The sequence below is a fragment of the Equus caballus genome, chromosome 20, assembly GCF_041296265.1.
Source record: "Equus caballus isolate H_3958 breed thoroughbred chromosome 20, TB-T2T, whole genome shotgun sequence".
In the NCBI taxonomy this organism is placed as follows: Eukaryota; Metazoa; Chordata; class Mammalia; order Perissodactyla; family Equidae; genus Equus; species Equus caballus.
In genome coordinates, this window is record NC_091703.1 from 51,018,692 (window position 1) to 51,044,113 (window position 25,422).

The 25,422-nt window shown below is 38.9% G+C and overlaps 1 protein-coding gene across 1 annotated transcript; it reads right to left on the bottom strand.

The window, feature by feature from the left end:
• Nucleotides 1-489: 489 nt before the first annotated feature.
• RHAG (Rh associated glycoprotein) lies at nt 490-21,050 on the bottom strand. Its single transcript, XM_001498599.7, has 10 exons — nt 20,833-21,050; nt 11,232-11,415; nt 10,487-10,637; nt 8,744-8,891; nt 8,314-8,480; nt 6,706-6,843; nt 6,004-6,125; nt 2,238-2,311; nt 1,943-2,016; nt 490-1,203 (listed from the first exon to the last, which is right to left on the bottom strand). Exons 1-10 carry the CDS (start codon nt 20,987-20,989, stop codon nt 1,177-1,179), a joined length of 1,242 nt encoding a protein of 413 aa, XP_001498649.4. The 5' UTR covers nt 20,990-21,050; the 3' UTR covers nt 490-1,176.
• Between the last annotated feature and the right edge of the window lie 4,372 nt (nt 21,051-25,422).

Sequence of the window (25,422 nt, forward strand, 5' to 3'; positions counted from 1 at the left end):
GAAAGAGAAACTGGTGTATGTTTGGACGAAGTCACCTATTTGTCTAGTAAAATATTTAGGATCTATAAATTATACTATTTTTCCAGATGAATAAAATATTAAATAATTTGCTGTTAGTTGTAATTTTTAAGTTCTGGCATTCAGGAATTGAAGTTTGGTTAATTACGGCGGGGCTGATTCCCTCACTGATACCTGGACACATCCTGACAAGATTCCAGGACTCCAGAAGAAGAATCTTAAAAGTTTCCAGAGAGAAAAATATTTATTTCCACAGAAGTGGTTTTATATGACTATGTCAATTACCTTTCCTAGAACTCAGTTCTTTAAAACTTATGACGTGAGACATTATCTTGATATTTTTGTAGTGGATACATAGTAAGTAACAATTTATTTGGATTGAGTATGGACTAAATATGACAAATCTATGTGTGTGTGTGCTTGTTACTAAAATGAATTGCCACCACCAAAGAAAGGAGAGACAAAGATGAATGCTTTACTTTATAAGAATATTTAATCCATTGAAATTTTATACAGAAGCAACTTTGATCAGATAGCATTTGAGCTCTTGTTTCAAATAGCAAGCATGTAAAAGGAATTAAGCATAAGAATATGCAAGCAAAGATATAACATTACTAAGTAGACCATTTTTTAAATCAAGAAAGCATTGCTAAAAACAATCCTATTACTGCTTTACATACATACATTTCTGTCACATTTCTTATATCGATTCCTTACACAGATAGGCTTCAGTTTTATAATCTTTGGGATTGAAGATATAGTATCTACATTAAGAAATTGACATGATTAGAAACTGCTGATTTCTTTGTTAACCTACCTTTATGGGGAAAAAATATAATACACATAGAATGTTCACCCTGTAACTACCCAGTGGCAAGAGTAATCTGGGAGTCCTGAATAGAATCCATTTGACCATCTGTTTTATGAGTCACATTCCTTCAACTAAACAACCACTAAATATGAAGAGACAGTAGGAGATTATGTTAAGATATTTTTACACTGGACATTTGAGGCTCAGAACCTATCCATTCTGGTCCATATTCTATTTGGATGTTGCCTTTTTGTTCATTTACACTTGATTCTAGATATTGGGAAAGGAAGCTGAGGCATGGGAAAGGTGTTTAGACTCCAGAGTTCAGCGGGTCCAGGTCACCATTTTCAGTCATATTCTTTCTTCTCTGGGACCTTTAAAGAAAACAAGGTTAGGGCACTTTTATAGTCTCTTTCACTGGGCCTGTCAGAGTTAATCAGAGGTTAGAATTGAAACAGAGGTATTTTTTCTAATTAAGATCCAAGCTTAGGACAAACTGGGAATAAAAATGGTTTGAGTTGGGGAACAATAAAAAGAACAAAAATATTTATCCCACCCACTCTGACTGCATTCTCTCTTTCCCAAACCTGTTCTCTCTGAAAATCTCGCTGAAAACACCCAAGCGTCTATCACTCTTCAGCTTTGTAGGAAACAATTTGGGAGAAAAAGTCAGTGGAGTAAAGAAGTAGAAACTGGAGGATAAACAGAGGCTGATGTTTTGTTGTTCTAGAACCTCTTATTGTGTACTCATTGAGATTCTTCAAGTTTCCATGATCCACCTGCTTTTGCCTGCTTTCTTATATGATATAAAATCTCACATCATTGCTCAGGATTCCTAATATTTTTATGAGTAGCTTTTTTATTGCTCTCAGAAGAATGAAAGGGCATTTGCCAGGTAAATTCTTTCTTTTCTTCATTTAGTCTCTGCTTTGGAAAATACCGTAAATCCTGATTTAATCTGTCTGAACATATTGTCTCAATTTCTCTCTATAAATAGGGAGTTCATCCAATTTCATGACACGGGATGCCACAATGTCATGTAGGCTTGAGGACAGCAAAACTTTAACTAGTGGAGTCATCATTTACGTCTTTATTTAGAACACTGTACAGTACCTCCCAATAAACAGAATCATCGTAGCAGTCCAGGTCAGATGACTGGCCCCAGATAGGTATCCTTAGAATTAAACCTGCAGTGATACAGAGAAAATAAGTCATGTTATGATGCTGGACAGGAAAATCGACTTGAATAGTAATGAAAATACTGTTATAAAACCATCCCCTTGAGCTTATGTGATTACTTTACTGCCAGAAGTTTAGAACATTTTCGGATTTACCAGTCGATATGTTTATTAATCATCTATTATGCTCATAGCTCAAGGTACAGGGAAGTGTCCACCTTTATACTGACCTGTGACCAGCCCTCCACCGACTGCTGTTCCGATGGAAGAACCTAGTGCTTTTGCCTGACTGGACACGGTAAACCTAGGAAGCCAAAGAAAAGAATCATGTTGTTTTTCCAGGACGCCGGCAAACAAATCTTATCTCCTGAGGCTGTGGATGCCTGCCATCTTCTGGCCAGACACAGCGTCACACACCAGCAAATGAACATCTGTTGCAATTTTTCTTTTATTTCATACTTTTATTTTCTTTGAAATTCTTAAACAATCTTAAAAATCCTTATAAGCACTTAAACAAAGGCCATCTTTTTCTTCAGGAATGATAAAAAGATCTTCCTTAGAAAGGGATTAGTATTTTCTAAGAATGTGGTACCAGGTTCTGATCTCTGATCTGATTCATTCAAAAAGTATTTGAGTACTCTGTATCCTCTGTGCCGGCTTCTCTTCTAGGCACTGAGGCTAGAGTAACATACAAAACAAACATGAGCTGCCATCTTTCCTCATTTCATCCTAAAGAAACAATTGTGATAAAATTCAAAAAGCAACAAGGTCAGAAAAGCTAATTTTAGCATAGGTTGTAGAGACAACCCATTGAAGATGTTAAGGTATATCTCTATGTCATCTTAGAAGTAATTACCCTAAAATGAAATTAATAAAAAATACCTCATAATTTTTGGAATGGAAGAATGTGATAAAAAAGCTGTTGAATCCATAAGGGTGTGACATGAGTGACAAATGAACTGGGAATGTGGGAGTCTCCTTAGCACAGTGCCTCACTCTTAGCAGGCAATTAATAAATAGTTGTTGAAAGATTGAATGAGTAATTGCAGGAAAGCAAGTGCATAATTGGAAAACAATATTGTGTTGGTATTTCATGTTCATTACCCAAGGAAAAGAAGGCATCAAACTCAGATTTTTTTTTTCTCTTTGTTTGAAGGGTTCAAGTTTTTTCTACTGTATAAAAAATTGTACAAATAACACGTGATCATTATACAAATATTAGAAACTGCTAATTAAGCAAAAGAAGGAGAAAAGTTTAATTTCCCTCAAATTCTATCAGTATAAAAATGTAAAATATAAACATATATTTGTACAAAAATGCAATCATGCTATAATACCGATTTTCCATTAAATCTTAAGTGTGCTTTTATGTCAGTAAATGTAGGTCTGGATCATAATTTTAATTGCTACAGAGTATTACATTGTACAAGTATATTGTTGTTATAATTCTATAGGTTGGACGTTTAAGTTGCTTTCAATATTTGATATTTTAAAATTGCTGTGAGAATGCATCCTCTGATGAACTTCTCCAATAATTTCCCTAAAATCAAACTGATCTAGAAATGAGATTATTGGTGAGAGGTTATATGCTTCTTAAAGACTTTTACAAATAGGGAATTGTACAATTTATATCCCCATTTCTCTCCTTTAGCCACCATTCAGCATGATTACTTATTTAATCTTTATCAATTTGATGACTGAAAAATTGGCAACTTGTTTTAATTTGGATTTCTTAGATTACTAGTGAGGTTGAATATTTAATACATACTTATTCATTTGATTTTCTTCTTTTGTAAACTGCCTGTTAATTTTAGCCAGCCCTAGTGGTCTAGTGGTTAAGATTTGGCACTCTCACCACCATGGGCCAGGTTTGTTTCCTGGTTAGGGAACCACACCAGCCATCTGTCGTTTGTCAGACTGTGGCAGCTGTGCTTTGCTGTGATGCTGAAAGCTATGTCACCAGGATTTCAAATACCACCAGGGTCACCCATGGTGGACAGTTTTCAGCAGAGCTTGCAGACTAAAACAGACTAGGAAGAAAGACCTGGCCATCCACTTCCAAAAATCTGGTCATGAAAACCCTATAAATAGCAGCGGTGCATTGTCTGATACAGCCCCAGAAGGTGAGAGGATGGGACAAAAGACCTGGCAGGGCTCTGCTCTGCTGTACACAGGGGTGCTAGAAGTCAAAATCTACGTGATGGCACTAACAATGACTGTTAATTTTATGAGAATTCGCCAAGATCTTTTGCAAGGTATTAAAACATATTTTTATGAAAAGTTCCATTTTAAAATAGCCTTGGAAAACATTGGGTTAAACAAAATTAACAGCATAATTAGAGTTAGGCTGCCATAATTTGCAAAAATGTCCCTTAAGAATATTAACTTCTCCTTGTTCTATGCCTACCAAGAAACCGGACTTGCATTTTAGTATTCCAAATAGACACATAGGGGCAAATAGTCTTGATTGTTGGACAAGGTCTTTTATCTGGTGTGTCAGATATGTATGAATTTTACTCATGTTAATGAGCCTTCCAAGGCTTACCCCCTTTCTTAACTCCCCCTGAGTAAATTGAGAAGTTGTTGCGAAACTTACATACCAAAGGATTAGACTCTCGTCCATGGAACCCACCCCAAAACTGGCCACCCAGGGAGACCCAGCCTCTGAGAGCCAGACAGACTCATTTTATTGCATCTATAGAACTGGTCTAGGCATGATGCTCAAGAATTCCTCTATTCCTAATCATGAGGCGCCTCTTAAGACTGGTTTACACACTGTTACACTTAGGAATTGAGCTCATTGACTCATGCTTTTATCATGCTTGATTTGTATTAAAATATGTTAGTGTTTGGTCTCAACAGTATGTTAGGTCCGAGAGAGAACTGAAAGAAAATTTGGATATTTCTAGGGTTGTCGTTCAAATTTGCAAAAGGGGTAAAAAAAGAAAACCTACAGAAGAAATAGGTCAACTATACCATAAAGGAGGAAGCACATTTTCTATTCATTAGAAAATATAACTAAGCAAGGGTTTCAAATATCATTACGGTCTCAACAGGGTTAATTTTTAATCTGCTACAATGGAGAAGATTTTTCTTTTCAAATTAGGCAACTAGACAGTGGTCACTTTGAGATATTTTCAAACAGATATTCCTCTTCTTGTTCTTGTTTTCAATTAGCTTTAAAAATTGAGCATTTTGATTCCTCCTTACTCACTCTCTGAGTGGTCTGGACCCTATGATCTTCCCAGCTGTTTTGCATGCATGACATTCAGATCAAATTGATCCAATCTTTGATGCCTCAAAGTCACAACTGATAGCTTATGACATCACTTTCCTTCTCCTGGTTTTAACTGGTATCTGTTCTGCCTTTGGCCATTTAAATAAACACTTATGGCCCCTTTGGGAATAATCTAGGTCTGTTAGAGCTTGAAGGGATTTTAGGGGATAAATAGTACAATTCTCTCATTTTATGGAAGAGGAAACTGAGAACCAGAGAGGCTGAGTGACTCAACAAAGGCTATCTAATTGGTTAATAGTGAAGTTGGAGCCACATGCCAGTCTTCCTGATTCTCCCAATCTAACTGCTTTCCACATGAGGCTAACTCACTCTTCCTTGTGTAGATTGGATGGACATGATGGCTCAGCTCATCACATATGACTCCTCCTCCATTTTGGTGGGACCAAGTAAAGGAATAAGTAAGCCTTCTGTAATCTGATTGTGATTATCAAATTGCCCCGTCTGCTAGAAGACAGTTGCCTATGGTAGAGAAGTTTAAACTAACAATGTTAATTTAATAAAAAATTAATAACGTTAGTTAAGACATATCTTCCAATACAATTCTATTCTCTTAGTTGTGTCTCTGGCTTCAATAAGGACAATACTTATTAACAGTGGCCTAAATTGCTAAAGAAAAAGCTGTATCGCTGGATTTCTCAAAGAGTGAGAGAAAACATCACTGGACCTTGGGGGTAAGGAAAATCCATTCTTTCACTCACCGATCAGTTACTCCCATGGCTACAGCCACAATGCCTGCGAGGCCTCCTACCACACCAGGTAAGCCGTGCAAGCTTTGGACCCCACAGGTATCATGGATCCCCAGTTTAGTAGCAAAAAATGGCTAAAAATGTAAAAAAAAGAGAAAGGTTTATTTTGTTAGATGTACAAAGCTCTATAGCTGAAGTAAATGACCATGAGGGAAAATTTTATCTATAGCCCCGTTCACCATTCATATCTAAAACCCTATTAAGTCAAAGAATCTGAATAAGTGTGGTGGCAAAACTTCTCATTTCAGTCTTTAGTAGATGGCTTTGAAGGTGAGTGATTTAAAGTCCTACTCATTCTTACTTCGATGATATCCTAAATCCCCTTAAAAGGGTACAGAGTCCTTAATTACACAAAACGAACAACAAAAACTTTAATAGAACTGCCCCTGGGAAAGTAACACAAGCACTTAACACTCAATTCATACTAAGTTATAAATAACCAATATCAGATTCTTTCCTGCTGCACAAAAGTAGTCAAGAAAGAGGAGAAACCACTGGACCACGCAATGTGGTAGTATTTCCGATAGGAAGGCAAATGACCCCCAAACAAGGAGAAACACTTATGAAAGGAGTTTTCATAGCTTTTCTCTGCTGAGATGTGAGAAGATGATGGTGCTGATTCAAAGTTTGACTCAGAGCGTCTGTCATACTTACAGTCAGGAACTTGAACCCAAACACAGAGACGAGTCCTGCAACACTCCCAATGATCAAGGAAGCATATGGTTGAATCTCCATGTCTGCACAAGTGCCTACTGCGACTCCTCCAGCAAGGGTTGCATTCTGAATGTGAACCTGTGTGGAGCATAGAAACATGAATGAAGACAGCTGAATGAGGCAGAGTCTAGAGGACTGAAGGGATCTTGGGTTCAATGGACCCCACGTGACATCCTTCAACTGAAAGGGCAACAGATTCTTTTTTAAAAGGAGGGTTCTTTATAATTACAGAAGGCCTTTCTTCCAAGCTCTCGACATTTGCTGCCTTTCTTGCCAGGGTTCCTTGGTAGTGCATGAGACCAACGCGGGGAGGGATTTGAAGAAATCAATTCCTCGTGTTGAAGAAGGGTGGAAGTGTGTAGAGTAATTATGCTAGCAGTGTTTTGTCTACTTATGCAGTTTTGGAATGCATTTGTGGTTATCATGAACCCAAAGAGGCCTACGGCTGCTGTGTGCTTTGTAGAGTCTATGATACTCCAATATTCAAAGAGGGAATGTAGAGACATGGAAATGTACACACTACATATGAAAGACAACAGCTTTCACAGTGTCACTGTACTGAGAATGTTCAAGGACGACAGAAGGAGTAACCTATTTTCATGTACCAGAATTCCTCAGAAAAATCATATTCTGGCTGTTCTGCATGAGGAGGAAAGATTATCAGTACTTTTAAAAGAGAACCACTGAGCCATACATGTATGATTGCTTGTTTTCATTGTTTTCAATTTTCTCTCTTGAAAAAAATCTGTAGAGAATTGAAGCACAGATCCCTAGCTATGCTTGAAAAAATTACAATCTCCTTTTCCTCTCTCCGGTTAGAAAAGAAGAGTGGCTGATTTGAGGATTACTCCTTCACTCTAGCTCATAGGCAAGAAACTCAAAAGACCAACTTAGGGGGATCTAAAAAACATTTTATTTTGAGCTAATTTTAGACTTATGTAAAAGTGGCAAAAATACTGTTGAGTTTCCATATATCCCTCACTCACTCTCCCCTAATGTTAACAACTTACATAGTCACAGAACTAGGAAATTAGCATCAACATAGTACTATTAAAGACCTCATTTGAATTTCACCAGTATTCCCACTAATGTCGATTGTCTTTTCCAGAATCCTGTTCAGGATCCCACATTGTATTTAGTTGTTATTTCTTTGAGAGGAATATTTGGAGTTAGGAAAATAGAATCAACCTGCCCCATCTTGCTCTCTTTTTCTACTCTTGACAAGCCCTGCTTCTAAGGAAGACTTTCTAAGTGCTTGGGGACAGTTAGCTCTATCATTAAAGAAATATGCCTCAAATCTTTGATTTTTGCATGACTGTATGCCCTACCAGACTGTAAATTCCTTGAGAACACTTTCTAATTTGCTGGAGCACACATCTGATGAGTCAATGAATGAATAACTGAATGGTATTTTCAAAATATTCTCCGAGGTCTGCAGTGGTGTGCTTTGTTTTGGCAGCTCAGCAGTGATGAAGAAATGACCTACTCATCTGGGCAACCATCAGTGTCGCTTAGTGAAACTTCCATCGGGGTTAATTTGGCACTTACCATATTAAACTTGCCTTCTTTTTCCAAAAGGCTGGAGATTGCATAGGTCATGAGCACACAGGCAGCAAGAGACAAGTATGTGTTTAAAATGGCCGTGTACTGTTTTTCTCCAGGTTCAGCAATAGCCGAATTAAAGCTGGGCCAAAACATCCACAGGTAAAGAGACCCTGCAAGAAAACACAAAAAGAGGTATTGGTTTTGAATATGAAGACAGTCCAGGGCAGAGAGTTTGCCTTGGGCACTAATCATGTCTCCACTTTGAGTCTTGGTTATCCAGAAGTTAGGGGGAAGGAGGAGCAGAGAGCCAACACAAACAAAAGCAGCATCCAGAGGGTGTTCCTTCTTGAACATCTTCACATCTGTGTTGGAGTTAACTTTCCCTCGTGCCTGACCAGTTAGACAAAAATCAGGCAAGTCCATCCCTACTCACCAATCATCGCAAACAAGTCTGAGTGGTACACAGACTCCTCTTTTTCATGCCCCTTTCTCAGGCCTCGTCGATATAAGATGCCTGCTACAGTCAAACCAAAATAGGCCCCAAAGGCATGGATCGTCATGGATGCTCCAACGTCAGAGGCCTGAAGGGCAAAACATTCATGTAAATAGAGGTGAACCAGAGTCTCACTACAAGAGGAAAGTCAATGAAAGGCCTGCCTCATTGACTAAACAATAAAATAATAAATCAATAGAGAGAGTCAGAATGCGTCAAAGAAAAGGGGATAGAGGAGGATAGCGAAATATAAAAAATACAGGCTTTGGAAAGCAGAACTGACTTTCAATCCTAGGTCAAGTACTTCCTTGTGATGTGACTTTAGACGAATTACTATACTTCATTGAATCTCACGTTCTGTAAAACGAAGAAGTTATTACCCAGCTAGCATAGCTGTGGGGAGACTTAGATGAGGCCAAGTTGGTAAAGCGTTAGGTCCTTAGTGGGCACTCAATACGTTTTAGGTTGGTTCTCCACGTTAGGGAGATTCTCAGTGAAATACGATGTATTGAACTTGATATGAAACAAAGATGATGTTTGCATTCACTTGGCATTGCAGTTAAAGCTCCCTTAAATGCAGCTCAAAGACTTGAAGCTTGAAAAAGACTGAGTTTTCCCCATAGTTTTTCACTCTGCCCTATGGTGACATGAAAACCAGTTGAGGTCCAAGATTCAACTGAGGAAATATATTTTAGGTCCATCTTTAGGACACTACGGCTTTGACCCAGTTTTCTCCATTACCTGCCTCTAGAGGGAAAGTTCAGAGTGCCAAGCCCAAGGCATTGCTCTGTCCTTATTAAGGCAGGAAAGTGATACAAGTTTATTAATTTATTTAAGATAAACTCCATGTACCTTTGAGGTCCAGCTTAACTGTCACTTCCTCAGAGACACCTTCCTTGATTCCACAAGCTAAATTAGGTCTTCCAGTTACGCTCTGACTAACCTCTCTGTTTATTTTTAAAAGCGTGTGTCACAATTTATAATAATATTTCTGTGTGTGTGTATGTATGTGCCTATGGGTGTGTGGGTGATTGTACGATTGTTTGTTTCATGTCTGTCTCCCCCCGCAGATTATAAACTCTATAAAGACAGAGACCTTAACTATTTTGTTTGTCACCACCAACCCATGACACCTAGAAAGTTGTCAAAAATATTTTCTGTTCAATTAAATATTCAATAGAAGCATAAACAAAATATTGGAGAGTGCCCAGAAATATTTGATTTATTGTCATTGAGAGAATCAATGAGATTTTTACAGAAGAGAAGAAATTTGATCTAGGCTTTAACAAAAGCCTTAAAAAGGGCTATTTACCTAGTAGCTGAAATACAAACAGGAATTGATCATTGATGGGAAATACAATGAAATAAAAAGAGTTGTGGAATTAAGAAGATCTGGATTTGAATCCAGATTTAGGCAAGTTATTTAGCATCCGTGATTATCAGTTTTATTGTGTATAAAGAAGAACATAGTACCTACCCTACAGTGTTGTCGTGACAATGAAATGAGATAATGTTTATAAAACTCCTGGTTTATAATAGGCCCTGCAATATATGATGACTATTGTTACCATTTGCTAAGGTATCACTCCCACCAAGGTTTGTCCCTGTGGAGAGGGCATCCACTATGTGTGTGACCAGAACTGATGTCCAAGCCTCGGTGAGTATAAATCCTCTAACCCTTACCTTAAAGATCTCAACAACCAGATATTCATTGACAGCAAAGACAATAATTTCTAAAATTGTCATGATCAGCATTTGGACTGGACTTGTTTTTCCCAGGAGAGCTCCAAAAGAAATCAGAACCGTGACTGTACTGAAGTCTGCATTGATCATGCTGAGGGAGGGAAGAAAGAATACATTGAAGGCTATTGCATACCCAAAATAAAACTGTGAGTTGTAGGGAACTACAGCGTCACCTTACCCAGAGCACAAGGCCCCTCCCCCGCCAGTCCTCATGGGGCTTCTCTCAGGCCCACTTTTGTCCCTTCCCACTTCCTTACCCTCTCCTCTTCCAACCACTAGACTCCATTTCCTTTATTTTAACCTATCTATTCTTCATCTTATTTAGGGTTTTACATTATTTTTGCTGATCTGATAAATAAATTATTTTCTAGAGTGTTTACATTTCAAAAACAGTCTTAAAAATTAACTAGTGGAAGATTTTTGCTCCCTGGAGCTGAGATGGAAGAATAATGATTTTTCGAAAGAGGATTTCTTGTATCCTTGAAGTCGAACCAGACAGGATATAGACAGGAATGTAGGCTCCAGCTCAGTAGAGCAAGGCATTGATTTGGACCCTTAGATTCCAATCATCTTCTGTTGCCTACGGGAGACAACCTGCCAGCCAGTTCCAAGCCTGACTGACAGGAGACTAAGCAGGGAGACTATTGCTCTGAAACACAATGGTTGAAAACTAAGGGATGCTCACTCTTTGATTCCAATATGAAATTTCTGTTCATGGTTGTGCAGGAGCCCTTGTGCCATAATGCCGCATTGGAGGCCCAGGGCAGCAATGAATAGGTTGAAGCTCACACCACCGAAGCCATAGTTCTTCAGGAAGGTCATGAGGAAGCCAAACCCAATAAATACCATAACATGCACATCTTGGAATACTGGGAAAGAGCAGAGGGAAAAAAAATCTGCATTAGAGGAGTCCTAAGAAAGTGTTACATCATAGTATATCCCATTCATTAAATGCTACACCCTTTGCATAAAACACTGTGAAGGGAGAGCATTAACTTGGCAACCAAAGTCTGGGTTCCAGTGCCAGCTTGGCGACTTGCCTGCCATGACAGCTTGGGCAAGTTATTCAGTATTTGAGCCTTGTCTTGGAACACTATGCACTATCATGCCAGTGTGCCTTTCATCCTCTCCTTGAAGAATTTTCTGTTCCTTCCACCTGAGGAAGGCTTTGCAAAGCACAGTGCAAGCACCACCCGTTCTTGCAGACTTTCCCAATACTCCCAGGGAAAATGAATATTTCCCCTTGTCTTTCACACAGCTTCCTGTGTACACCTCAGCTTTAGCCTTTGTCACATTGTGTTAGCATTTATTTAGCATGCATCACACTGTGATAGTGAAGTAGTCGATGAGGTGTCCATCTCCTGCACTAGATTGTGAGTTTCTTGATTGAAGGGCTTAGGACATATTCATCCTTTGCCCCCCAGAATTTGGCATAAAAACCTGCATATAGCAAGAGAGGTAATAAATGAGCCACAGTCTCCACTCATCAAAAGTGTGTGATAGTACTGGCCCTGGAAATCTTACCAGATCATGACAGGGGTCAAACGGAATAAATGTCTTTGTTAGCACTTTCTAAACCATGAAGCACCAAGCCAATGTAAGGAAGGCTGTACCCTCTTGAGGAGCAAATACTTAACTTGGTGTCTGGAGATGTAGCTCTCCTGGATTCTATCACATGACTGTGTGACCTTGGGCAAGTCACTTATTCTCTGTGAGCTTCAGTGTTCTCTGCAATACTGCAAAACCCTATTTGACAGAGTCACTCTGTGCGGGATAACCCATGTGGGAGGGATTATGCGGTAAAGCATTGTATAAATAAGATATTTGATCAAATGTCAGATAGCGAAAACACAGGCTCTTCCCTCAAGAAACTTACACCTTACTTGGCAAGACATAGATTTGATTGAACAGTATGAAATTGACATTTTTGCATTGACATAGCCAATGAAAATGATTTGACTATTGGCAGTTTCTTATACTTCTATCTAATAGATACACAAAGCAAAATGAGATCAAATTGGGAACAAATGCAAAGCCAGAGAGAAAAAAATAAACATTTACAAAAGGCACCAACTTCCAGTTATGAGATTAATAAGTCAGAGGGATGTAATGTACAGCATGGTGACTATAGTTAACAATATCATATTGTATATTTGAAAGTTGCTAAGAGAGTAGATCTTAAAACGTCTCATCACAAGAAAAAAAATTTTAGAACTATGCGTAGTGATGAATGTTAACTAAACTTATTGTGGTAGTCATCTTGCAATATATACTTATATCAAATCATTATGTTGTACACCTAAAACTAACACAATGTTACATGTCAATTATATCTCGGTAAAAAAAGAAAACATTTAAATGTTTAATTACTATTAATCATTGTGGCCAGAAGTTTAAGGGGAGATAGACATGAGAGAGGACAGTCTATAAAATACGTATCAGAGGGCGCCGACATTAATGTGTCCAAAGGGTGGAGTCAAGATTTGTACTCAGACCTGACTCCACCAATTCCTCCATTCATGGAGCTCTGTCAGGGTGTAAGGAGAACCAACACAGTGTTTTGGCCTCCCAGGCCCTCAGAGACATGCTCCCAATCCTTGCTCTCTGTACCTCTGTTCTACCATCAGGCTCAGGAGGCAGTGTGTTTGAGGGTGGTGACTGTGGTACCCCACTCAGGTTTGTCTGCTGTAGTAGATGCTGTGACGCACTGCCCAGATCCTCCCTTCAGAACTGAAGGACTTATTCCTTCCATTTCCTCCTGTTGTAGGGAGCGCTGCCAGCTGGAAGTCCCAAGCTCTCGATTCTCTCTGGAAAAGCTCTTGTCTTGTCAAGGCCACAGACCTTCTGTAAGGTAGCCTGCACCCAATAGCTGGTTCACATGAGCATCCCCTTGCCTCAGGAAAGGAGCCCCCAAAGCTGGACAATCTCAACTTCAGAGTTTCCTGTGGCATCAGCCGAGACCTTCTCTCTCTGCCCAAACCCTTCTCCTACAGGTGTTGATCCTTCAGGCATTCCCTGAGAAACTTCTTTCAGGCTGATGTCTAGTCTTAGAGTCTGTTTTCCTGGGGACTCCAACCTGTAACACCTTCCCTATGGGCTTCACCTGCCTCTGAAGAACTTTCCTGACTGTCCCCTAACACAACTTGCATACCACATTCGTTTCAAACCTTGTAAATTAAATCTGATAAACTGATCTGTGGCATTGATTATACCCAGAAGTGAACAAAGGCGCTGGCTTTCCAAAGGTACCCAACATTTGAGAAGAGCCCCTTGGAGGCATCTAAACTTATCCTAGAGTATTACTCTATGACAAATAACAGAACAGATAAGGTTGGCATCATAGAATGAGTCCACTGGGTCCTTTGGTGGTCCAGAAGCTAGTCTGACTTTGGTGTGAGTGCGTCAAATGTAAGAATAAAGAGTGTGAGAAAACCAGACCAAACTTTCCATGATTCAGGCACACACTAGTGTCATTTACTCTTTCCACCCCATCCATGCAACGAGCCTTCTGGCCATTTTATTGTTCGTTGGCACCACCTCCCGGGAGAGGCAGAGAGGCAGCATTGGGAGGGTGAGAAAGGAAACAACAGCTCTCTGAAAACTGTCCTTTGTCAGCAGCTTTGAAGGAAGTCTCAGAGTGGAGAATACTGCACAGTCTTTTTTCTAAGAGGTAACGCTGATCGGCAACAGTATTATTTATGCCAGCATTCTGGATGCTCACCTCATCTCATATCTACCCAGGGATCTTCAGAATTGAGATTTTACCTGACCTGCCCATGGGCAACTGTCAACTAACGTTAACCTGTTTGATTTTTGAAATACAGGTGACCATATGTATATTCATCTTCTGTTACATGTAATTTTTATATGTAAACATCTAATTTAGAGTATAAACTAAGTTGGAGTGGAGCTTAGAGAATATGCCTGATTTATCAACTGGCTATGATTTTACCAAACCTTCTCGGGACTCAGTCTTTTCCTCCTTAAAGGAAGGCTTGGATTAAATGGAGTCCAAAGTCTTTTCTGGGTCTACAGTTTGTTTATAGTCACAAAGCTAAAATAAAAATACGGACCCAGTTGCACTGCCTTCACTGTTTTTTCAAATTATTACACCAGTTATTTTCCTAAACATTCTTTTCTTTCTTCTTAGAGCACTCCGTGTACTTCCTCTAATCTACTGATTTTCAAGCATGCAGTAACCAACCAATTCAAAAAATTGTTTTATCTAATTTTGTACTGTCTCACACTGGGAATAATAATTCTTCAGATTCTGTCCCCTTTGATGGAAAGCCAGACATTTTATACAGAGGGAGGAATTTCTTGTATGAACTGTGCTCCGATGGTTTCTTTCTCCTTTGACCTAATTCTTGTTACTGCTTTTTGCCACAAGGGGGCGTAGGAACCTCGTCTATTAAGTTGCTGAAGAGAGCAAAGTTGTGAAAGCTCTTGACAGATGATTCTGTATCAAAGCCATGGACGAAAAGGTTTGTAAACAACTAAGGTTATGCATTATGTTTCACCCTGCTCTCAGAATTTGTGAGTGGGCAGTGGGAGAGGGCCGTGAGTTTAGTTTTATGGCGCAAGACTCTGTCATTAAAGAATTAAAGTATCTTCTTTGGAGAAGAAAAAGGGCTTTCTTCAGTGGTTTGGACTTTGGTGAAGTCTTCCGACAGGTTTTAACAACTGCCAAGACTTGTCCGAATCAGATAATCTCGATAGGGGGCGATGTTAGCCTCCAGAGTAAATTTGGCAATGTCTGTTATTTTCGTTCTATTTTCCTTCTATGCTTATCTTGCAGTAGGATATCTTGCAAGCTCTGACAGCTCGACATGTTTGAAATGCAACTGATTATTCCAATTCACCCTCCACCACCACCACCAAACAAACAAAACGAAACAGAACACTCCTTTTCCTCTATTTTCTCTATATGCCTGCTGCCTACAACGTCCTCTCCCTTCTCACAGCCAGCACTTATTTACTGGCAAACTTCTAGATCCCGTTAAGAACCAGATACTCTGAATAGCGTCACTGGACACAGCTGCAACATTGTGCACGTCCCTCTTATCTTATTTCATTTGTTTGTGCGTTTGCTTTGTTACTCTATGTGCTTGCTTATCACTTATTTAAACAGACTTTTGAGCCAGCACTTCCAGTAAGACACTCTTTGAAGAGAAAGTGAATAGCTTCCTCCTTCTCCCCTCACTTTAGAGAATATTTCTTTGGGCTTATTGAATCCTTTTTTTCTATATTTGAATGTGTTATAATATATTACCATCATATCGTCATTATTTTTAACGCTCCATTTGTCCCCAGTTTGGCTAGTGGATGTCCTTCAAGCAGGAACTGTGTTCTTTGGCCTATCTCGCTTAGTCTTTGTGCCCTTGGCTTACCTTGTGCTTTCTTTGCCCTGACCTGGAACCAGGTATTTCTCCAATGAGCTCATGGGTGGGGAGTGATATTTAGAAACCAAGATTTGAGTTCTATTTGTGCCCATTGCTTGAAGTCCTTTTAAGTAGACAAAACTATTCAATTCAAAGTCAACACACAGGGTTCTATTGGAGGCCAGTATCTTACTGTTAGGTTGTAAACCACAGACAGGATGTTAATTCAGGCACCGTAACAATTCCGGCTAACAAAATAGCAACAAGCGATTTCCTAGGAATCGTTTCCACTGCACAAATTATTTACCCTTGGCTTGTAAAAGACATCTAGATTTGCCGAACCTTTTGGTGACACATGAACTGATTGATATCTGAGTAAATATAGAACAATTTCTTAAATCTAGATTCTTAAAATAAATCATTATGCTTAATCCATTTCTGGTATTGAAATTCATAAATTAATTTCTGGTGCTGTCTGTATCCTTTGCCAGTTTACCTCTGTCTTCACTGATTCTTAAAGTGTGATCTCCTGACATCTGGGATTCATAGAGACACTTTCTGGGAGTCTGAGCTATTAGAACTATTTTCATGATAATTTTAAGATGTCGTTTGCTTTTTACGCTGTGTTGATTTTTCCACAGATGATGAAAAATAAAGGCTCGTAAAACTGCTGGCACTTCAGTGTGAATGAAAGCAGTGACACCAAACTGCACCCATAGTCATGGGATTCTTGTGACCACACACTTGTGGGGGAAAAAAAGCAGTTTCACGTAAGAATTCCTTGATGAAGCAGTAAAAATTATTAATTTTAACTATTGACCCTCTAAGACATGTCTTTTTCATTTTCTGTATGAATTAGTGTGCTGAAATGCAATTACACACAAAACACTGCTGAAACAGAGTGGTTATCTCAGAAGAAAAGCACTTTTGTTATTGTTTGAGTTGTGAACTGAATGTGCAACGTTTTTCGTGGAACTCTATTTTTACTCAAAAAAAGGTTGACATAAACTATGGTTTTTCAGACAGGTATTGACTTTTTCTGAAAAATGAATGAAGTGAGACTGTCATTTCAATTCAAAGAACTGACAGTATTTGTTGCTAGTAATACATTTTGAGTTTTAAAAATTTTGTCTGCCACGACAAGCTTATCAGCTTCCTGATACTTCTTAAGGGTTTTCTGGTGAGAATGTTGGCGATATTAACAAATATCCTTCTTTGATATTATGTGAGGAAGTATGTCAAGGATGGGGATGTCTGCATAACTGTGAAGCAGTATTTTTCGAATGATCGATGTCCAATACAACAAGATCACTCACGGGGAAAAGCTCCACTCAAAATGCAAGGTAGGCTAATGGATCTTAATGTAACAGAGTACAGAAAGATCATTAATGTGGTTTTAATTTCCCATAGATATTAAAGACACACTTCCATGGTTGTGGCCCAGGATGGGAGCAAATCCCAGGGCTATGTAACATCGTTTCTTTCTTGACTATTCAACAAAGTATAGCAGAGTGTGAGTGAGAGGGATGAATAAACTTAGATCTGATTGGATTTACTTAAAGTGTAAATTAATATCCTACTTTACCTTTTCGTGAAACACTCGTAACTTTCACCACCCTGACATTGAGAGCTTCTTAGGCAGGAACTGAGCCTTCTCTAGCTTGAATCTCTGCACTTGGCAGCGCACAGCACCAGGCAGGCGCCCCCAAATATTTGTTGACGTGACTTGAACATGGCTTCTTACTAAGCGAATATTTAATAGTCTTCTCTCTAATGACTCATACTGTTACATAAGTTTTGTGTAAATCGATTGTTTGAAAGGCAGGAGAAAGTACATATCTATGACCACAGTTTAGTTTCTAGGGCTACTCTACAAAGTATTTTAACCAGCGATAACATACCTGACCTGAAAGATAAGTATCAGCTAGAATTTTAGGTCTTGAGAGCCACCTTACAGAAGAGAAAGCATTTAATTGTGTATAGACTGGGTTATGGACAGCCTCTTGAATGAATGAAGACTGCCTTCCATGTAAAATTTCACTGTGTTCTGTTTTATGCTCTTCCTTTGGGCCCCCAGGGACCCCTGTTGCTTGAATTCTCCCTCCATTCTCCTGCCCATGTCCTGGCCTCACTGCCCTTGTGGGTGGAGAAGAGGTCATGATGGTGTGTGTGTGTGTGTGTCGTCTGTTTGTAAGTAAGAAACTTTTGCTGGTTTCATGTACAACATACATTGATTGTTAATCATCACTATTACGGGCAACTCTGATTTGATGTTTCCTTAAAAAAGTGAAAAAGAATCCTGCCCTTGACATCATTTTTGATTCCTCTCTTTTTTTCATGTCTGATACAGATGATACATCATAAAATCCTCTTAGCTGTGCTTTCAAATTATGGCCAGATTTGACCTTTTCTCAGTACTTCCTCCACTACTCCCTTGGTCCAGCCTACTATGGTATCTCTGCTGGATTACTGGGTTGTCCTCCCGATATGTATTCCTACTTATTCCCTTGGCCCCTACAAACTATTCTCTACTTAACAGCCAGAAGAATGTTTTTAAAATATGTTGCATCATATTCTTCCTCTCAAAGTCCTCCAATGGCTTCTCAACTTACTCAGAATAAAAACGTGCTTACAATGGTCTACAAGGCTCTGCAGCTTCCGGGCTCTCCCACCTCCTACTTTATTCTCCCTATTTGCTTACTTCATATATTAAATGCCCCAGGGCCTTTGCACTTGTTGTTTCTGCCTCATAAAGTGTTCTTGTCTCAATATCCGTATGATTTACTCCCTTGCTTCTTTTAGTTTCGTTTAATGTCACTTCATACCAGAAAGAACTATCCATACTATATAATAACTGCCTTTCTCAATCAGATTTCTCATTTAAATCACAGAACAAAAAAGCGATTATTTTCCAGTCCTCTCAAAGATGGCACAGGATTGATACCATTAGAGAGGTGAAGGAGAGAAGTTAATTAATAGTATGCAATGGATGCCTTGGGCTGTTAGGACTTAGTTCTCTCATATAACCCTGGTTGTGAAAAGATACACACTCTGTCCAGATGCATCTATTTCGCTAATATTGCTTTGTTTATTGATGTGGCATTTTATTGCCATCTAATGTGTGTGTGTGTATACTTTTTGCTTGTATGTTTATGGTCTGGTTTTCCCCACTGGAATGTAAACTTTGTAAGGGTGTAAGCTTTGCCTGTTTTGTTTTGTTCACTGCCTAGAGCCTAGGACCTTGAAGATTGCTTAACAAAAGCTGGGAGCTTAATAAATACTTTCTTAATGAATCATAAAATGAACGAATTTCCATGTTCCTGTCACTCAGAGTATGAGGGTCATGTGATTGTTAGGCAATTGAAAACAATGACCATGTTAACAACTTTTCTCTCCAGCTTGGTTTTTATCTCAAATTCTGAATTGAAGTTTTACCTAGGAGCTTCGACACTGGAACTGAGAGAATTCAGCTTGAATCATGCAAATTATGAAGCTCTGAAGACAGCTTTATCTGAATCACAGGCATTTTAGATTCTATTTTTGGCATTTCATTTCTTAAGCTGTATTGCAGCTCTTTGTTTACATGTGCACCAAACAGTGGAGTCTTAGAATAAAGGGCTTATATTTGTTTTATCTTCAAGTCAGTTTACTGTAGCACATGCTGGGGACTTAGTAAAAATATTTATTGGATGAATAAATGAAATGTACAAAAGGATACAGAATTGAACAGAATTCTGCCCTGTTTTGGTGTTCTCGGACTTGCAAATGATAAAATTATTGAATCAAGAACCCTCTTGGACATCTGTGCAATGTCAGAGAGCTAGACCTGGAGGCTGAGTCTCTGACTTAGGGTCCTAACTCTGTGCTTGCAGTCGTGCGTTTTGGCTGAGTCACTTAGCAGCACTAGGTCATAATTTCTACAAGAGAATACTCCCTCAAAAAATGTAGGAATAAGAGAACAATATTGTTTTTAAAAAGCTTAGACATATGCTATAGAACTATAATAAATAGTGCCATTTTAAATAATTTAATACATTAATATTTAATAAATTAATAAACACAATATATTTCATATTTAATAAATTAATAAAAATAAATATTTAATAAATTAGTAAGATTATTTGTGCCCCATTAAAAAGAAAAATCTATATATGAGGTATATATTACCACCTCCCTCCCTGGTTAGTAAGGTAATGAACATGCCTGGCTCATTATAGGCAATCAGTCAATGGTAGTTATTATTGTTCCATTAACTGTTTCATAGGCTGCCCTTCCAAACTTGAAACTAAATCCCTTCTTTCCTTCAGTCAGCATTCCCAGGGAAGGATTCTGATTTTAAAATACATTATGTGCTCACATTTTTCTTCTCATCTCAGAGGAACAAACCACCTTCCTTTTGGAATGCTATAAAACCCTGAGTACGTTCATTTATTTCTTGTATCATCCTTCTTATGTTTTAGGGCCCCCACATGAAATCCAGGCCCCCCTTCTCAATATTCCATTTGTTTCTACTCTCTCTCCTCCAAAGTTACCTTTGACTCTTTTTTTTTGGGTGGGGGTGATATTTTGATACCTTGCAGAACTAGTGATCAATTCAAGGGAAATATAAGGTCATTCAGCAGCATGTAGAGAGTACAAAAAAATCAATCAATTATTTTAATTTTTGGCTTTTTGTTCTGATACTTTAATAGACACGGATTCTGTCCAAACACATGAACTACGGAGACCAGATGCCACAGCGTAAACTTGTAATACCCTTAGCACTCATAGCTATCCACAATTATGAGCTCCAATGTGCAGCTCAAGCGGTGACAGTATTCAAAGACTTCACATTCTGAGAACTTGAAATGAGTTCATATTCTGAGAGCCCAAAAACATATCATAAGAAGTAGATTGCCTACTCACGAGGATATAGCTGGAGCGATTGGTCCGCAGCTGTTGAATTGGTGCGGTTGGTCTGCTGGGAAAGGTCTGGATCCATTTCATACTCAACATATAATGCAAATAAAACAATTATGGCAACCTCCACGGCAATGGCCAAGAGAGGGAATTTGAACCTCATGTTGTGGCAAAGCACAGCGGCACACTGAGGGCTTCACAGGCTGGGGGAGGTTGATAAGAGCAGAAGGACTTCTCTGCGTGTGGAATTAGGCTGCATGTTTAGGTACGTCAATGACATTGCAGGAAAAAAAATGGGCAAGACTGGTGAAAACTCCCCACCCAATGGGGAGAATTTTGCTCTGTCATCGAGTTGTTTTAAATGCTGGTTTCAAGAATATACAGTGCAGATTGGAAGAAGCCGGGTGACAGAAATGATCTATTGTACAAAAGTGTCTAGAATCTTATTTAACTTAATTAAAAAGACACTTCTTGAGTGTTTATTGTATGACTGGCCCTGAGCTAGGCTCTATGGGAGACACAAAACTAAGCAAAATATAGAATGGGTCTATTAACCTCCTTGAGAAAGTTAAGAATCTAGTTGGGAAGACAGAAATATAAGCAGATGATTGTTTAAAAACAGATAAATAGTGTAATAGTGGTTATAAAGTATTAGGCAACATAAGGCAGCGATTTATTTTGTCTTGGGCTAAGAACGCTAGCACATGAAATGATATTGATGAAGGCGTTAAAAAATAAATCGGCTTGGGGCTGGCCCTGTGGAACAGCGGTTAAGTGGAAAGCGGTTAATGTTCCGCTTTGGTGGCCTGGCGTTCACCGGTTTGCCAGTTCGGATCCTGGGTGCGGACTTATGCACTGCTTGTCAAGCCATGCTGTGGCAGGCGTTCCCACATATAAAGTAGAAGAAGGTGGGCATGGATGTTAGCTCAGGGCCAATCTTCCTGAGCAAAAATAGAAAGATTGGCAGCAGATGTTAGTTCAGGGATAATCTTCCTCAAAAAAAGAAAGAAAAAAAGAAATAGGCTTTACTACTAAAATGGATAGACAGAATAGCAAAAGGTTTTGAAGAACATGGCATATTTGAGGAACAGCCATTAGTTAAGTAAAGCCGGAATATAGGAGAGATGCAGAGAGAAAGAGGGAGCGGCTGGGGGTAAAACTGGGCTGGGTTGTAAAGGATCTTGTATTCAATATTAAGGATGCTAGATGGTGAGTATTAGCCCATGGTCAATGCGGAATATGTAGCACTATAAGAAGCAGTTTTTCTTGAAGCTTAGTCTGCCTTACACAAATGTAAACACATGAGTACACAAATACATTGGGATGCATTTTTTAGTGTTAAAAAACGAGCGTGGACTTAAAAAGGACACAGTTAATCCACTCCCCTGACAAATAGTCACATGTAAATAAGATGCTAAGCAATTCAAACTACCATGACAGTTCTTGCCTCCGTCCTGGAATTGTTCTCATAGCAGGATAGATCTGTGTTTGAGAACTTAAAGCTAGGAGTTAAATAAAATTCTTTTGGCTAAGCCCCGTTTTCAAAAGATTCTATTCAGAATATAAAGGAGGAAGAAAATGCAAATGACTGCGAGGCTGAATTCTCAGCACAGCAGATGTTTATAAAAGAAAGTTACAAGTTTGTTTTGTTTTGTTTTTTGTCTTTCTATGTTTTTTTCACAACAGAGCATGAGATATTAGGACTAAATGATCTCCGACATTTTATAAATCTACAATTCAAAGATTTTGAAATGGCTCTTTCCATCATTCCTTATAGGATGGCACAAGAGGGTTGCGTTCACATGCTTGATTATGGGAACACGTGTACATGCCACCCATTGATTTCTGGTTTTGCAGTGACCCCAAGGGTGCTCATGAGAACTGCAACAAACCTTAAATGCAAAGTGTTTATGTGGATAAACTATACACAAGGTTTTCAAAAACCAAGTAACAAATTATACGTTACAAGAAGATCTAAATGATATTGTAAATCAATGTGGTTTGAAACTATTTACTAAAATGATAAAATATATTAGATATATTGGAGTATTAGATATTGAGGAGTTCAGATTGTTGCCCTTCTTCTGAAAACAGTCCTTTGTGCTGGAATAAGCTGAATCATGTACGATCTGGGAAAATAATTATTTCTCTCTTTCAGCTCTATCCTCAAACTGTTTTCTCTAAATGGAACACTCTTTTCACACATTCTCTCCGCATACCCCACACACATCATCCTTCAGTTCTCAGATAAAATGCTTCTTCTTCAGTAAAGTCTTCGGGGACCTCCCATTTCCTCCCAGCTTCTCCTTATTGTCTCTCATTATTCTCTCTCACAATCTTTTCTTTCATAGCACTTCTCATAATTGGTTGCGTGTGCTATGTTTATGTGGTGTTATTTATATAACATGTTTAAAGTAGCCATTTCCTTCACTTGCCTGTTGCTCTCCAAGGCAGAGGCCGTGTCTCTCTTGCGCATCATTTGCTATCTGGAGTCAATATCATACCCAGCACACGGTGGACAACTGATAAATGTCATTTGAGTGAATTAAATTAAGGGCAGTCGAGAAGCGGAAGAAAGCTCAGAAGGCAATTCAAAGGATGTGAGGAAGGGAGATAGGGGCAGCCTTCCCTTAACATATTCCGTTTAAATTATGGCTATATGGAGTCGCAGCAGTGACTTTAATGTTGCTCTCGGCTATCTCATTATTCTAGTCAGCGAGAGTTTATCACCACGATCTCTGTGGCTTCAGCAAAACTGAGGCCCAAGCTCAAACTACAAAGCTTGGAAGGACTGAAGATTTAGCACGTACGGCACACAACGCACCGTAGAGTGACCTTGAAGCTCCAACATCCTTTAAACAGCTCTCTCCTGACAATTCTTGACCACAAGGAGAAGAGGCTGTGCAGTAGGGGAGTTCAAAAGTGTAAATGATGAGAGACAATTTTCTTCTAGTGCCTTCATAGTCTTTCAGTAGGTGAGATGAATCTGAAAGTATTGGGAAACGGTAAACCATGTTCTCATCCTAGTTTGATCCTTAACTTGGTGTCTGGCTCTAGGAAATTGACATAAGTTCTTTACCTTAATTTCTAAGTATATGTAAAATGGGATAACAGTTTTTATTAGGAACTTTAATTTTAGTTTGCTTGCTTTTGTTAGCAAAAACATTGAAATGGGACCACTACTGCTTTTAGAGCATCTCTTTCTCCACTTTTGTGGCTCACAAGAGAGTGATACTGGAGGATAAAATTGCTAAAAGGTTTTCAGCATTGTCTATATCCTGGACCCTTAAGTTAGGTGCCTATTTATCCTCCGCATTTAATCCCACCACAACTGGATATATTTTTTTATTTTACAAATATAACTTGCCCCACTGATTTTAAATATTTAAATAGTTACTCAAATACCCAACTACCGCAAGGGTATGACGTCCAGTGGCTCCCTTTTGGTGCTTCTCTATTGTTTTATTTCCAAAAAGAGACCATGGACTTTATTTTGTCTGAGAGAAAGGTCAGTCCAACTTCTTTTCCCAGGTAGAGAGAAGATCAGAACATTTTTTGCTGCCATATGGTATCTAGTGAAGATGAGATTTCCTTCCCACAAAGGCTCATGCCATCTTCTCAGGGCTACGGTTGGATGGCCCTGGGCCTCCCCTAGGTTCCTCCTCAGCCTGCATGGCTGTGTTCAGCATTATTTCCCAGAGCAAGAAATGTTAAAAACCGTTGGTTTAAGACAAGGGCTGAAGCCTCAGACAGCTGCTCTGGGTGTGCTGGCGCTCACGCCTCTAGTCCCGTAAGCCAGCTCAGTGGTCGTGCTAATCTTCCTCGAAAAAAAAAAAGCGTCCCCTTTGTAAGTGAGTCACCTCTTGCTATTCATACTTCCACAATTTTCAGAATAAAAGATCTTGCCAGTAGCAGAGGTGGGACGGAGACTGGAAAGTTCCAGATAGTTGTTGAGGTGAGCCTTTCCTTAGGTAAATGACTAATGTCTCCTGTTTCTGTCATCCTGGTCTGACATTGTTAGATTGATGACATGGATCTTATATGTAGCATGTAAAATGTTGCTTTCCTGATTTGAAAAAGATTTGAAAATTGCCTGAACTCCCTAACTGGTTGATTTATATCATGTGGTAGAAAAAATCCTGGTTTAAGAATTAGGACTCCTGGACAACAGCTTTAACATAATTATTTGCTGTTACCCTTTTCCTCCTCTACTAGGTTTGAACATCCTAAGAGAAAGCAGCTTGTTTATTCATTTTTAAATTTTTCACCTGACCCGTGATGGGAGATTTTTGTTTTTAATTTTAAGTTTTTAAAGCAGCTTTATTAAGATATAATTCACATACCACACCATTTGCTCATTTAAAGTGTAGAATTTAATAGTTTTTAGTATATGCACCAATAAGTGCAACCGTCACTACAGTCAATTTTACAACATTTTTATCACCTTAAAAAGAACCCGTATCCTTTAGTTTTCAACCCCCATCCACACACCCTCTTCCCAACCCCAAGCAACCACTAATCTACTTTCGATCTGTGTTGATTTCCTTATTCTGGCCTTTCATATGAGTAGAATCATGTACTATGAAGCCTTTTGTG